Raw genomic sequence first — 881 nt, forward strand, 5'->3', positions numbered from 1 at the left:
ATCAATGCCACATTCACCGCCTTATCAAACGAGGACGGATGCACACGGAAGATTTCCATTCTGGCCACGCCAGTGCGGAGGCCTTCCATAAAGACGGTTACTATGACCGCCTCTGGGAGGAAATCTGCTGTCATCCCGGCAATGAGATTTCGCATATATTGAACAAAGTCCACCTTTTCCTTGTTGCCCTATCGGGCGGCAAGGAAACGCGATCGCACTTGATACGCTTGATAAGGCGGGGAGAACACTCGGGAGAGCTGCATTTCAGATCCGCCCAGGAATGAAAAGCAGCTCCGACCGAAGTGTCGCACATCAGTGCTCATTCTCGCGCTCGACCACCGAGCTTTAAGTAGCTAGCGCTACGTGCTGTTGCTCAGGCTGGAGCATGGCGGATGCGATGGCCATCTCGAACTCTCTTACCCATAGTAGGAGATTCTCTCCATCCTTCCCCTCAAAGACCTTAACGCTCACCATGAGCGGCTTAGGATCGGGGAAGCCTTCCGTCACCGACGGTGGCATCATAGACGCAAACGATGCAGACATCTTCTGCTGAAGGTGCTCTAGCAGCGCGCTTTCGTAACTCGAAACACCTCTAGACGCGCATCGATTGCCTCGGGACCTTGTGCTACAAGGTGTCGCACGCCCTCAGGGCCAATCAAGGACATCGTCTTGTTAAGCCCGTCCTGCATGCCCTGGGGCAAAAAAGAAATTTTTTCATCCTCACAGAGGATCAGTCAAAACGACTCAGGTGTGGATTAACTACAAGTGCTACCAAGTACAGCGGGGCTGCCGTAGCTAAGCGCTTGAGGAAGCGTACTTTAGATCACCGACCTTTCGCTCTTTACAAGAACCAAGTATGAGTTAGCGGATCGCAATCCGCT

The 881-nt window shown here is 52.8% G+C and overlaps 1 protein-coding gene across 1 annotated transcript in view; it reads right to left on the bottom strand.

Annotated features, from left to right (window-relative positions):
- The window catches only part of PHALS_05919 (Peptidase C48, SUMO/Sentrin/Ubl1), a gene marked incomplete at both ends in the record, with an annotated part of 518 nt that extends 429 nt beyond the window's left edge, over positions 1-89 (bottom strand). The window contains one exon of the mRNA XM_024723240.1: positions 18-89. Within this exon, the coding sequence (XP_024574237.1) occupies positions 18-89 (72 nt within the window). The remainder of the gene's footprint in view (positions 1-17) is intronic.
- Between the last annotated feature and the right edge of the window lie 792 nt (positions 90-881).

This window comes from Plasmopara halstedii, assembly GCF_900000015.1.
Source record: "Plasmopara halstedii genome assembly, contig: Scaffold_292, whole genome shotgun sequence".
Taxonomy (NCBI): domain Eukaryota; phylum Oomycota; class Peronosporomycetes; order Peronosporales; family Peronosporaceae; genus Plasmopara; species Plasmopara halstedii.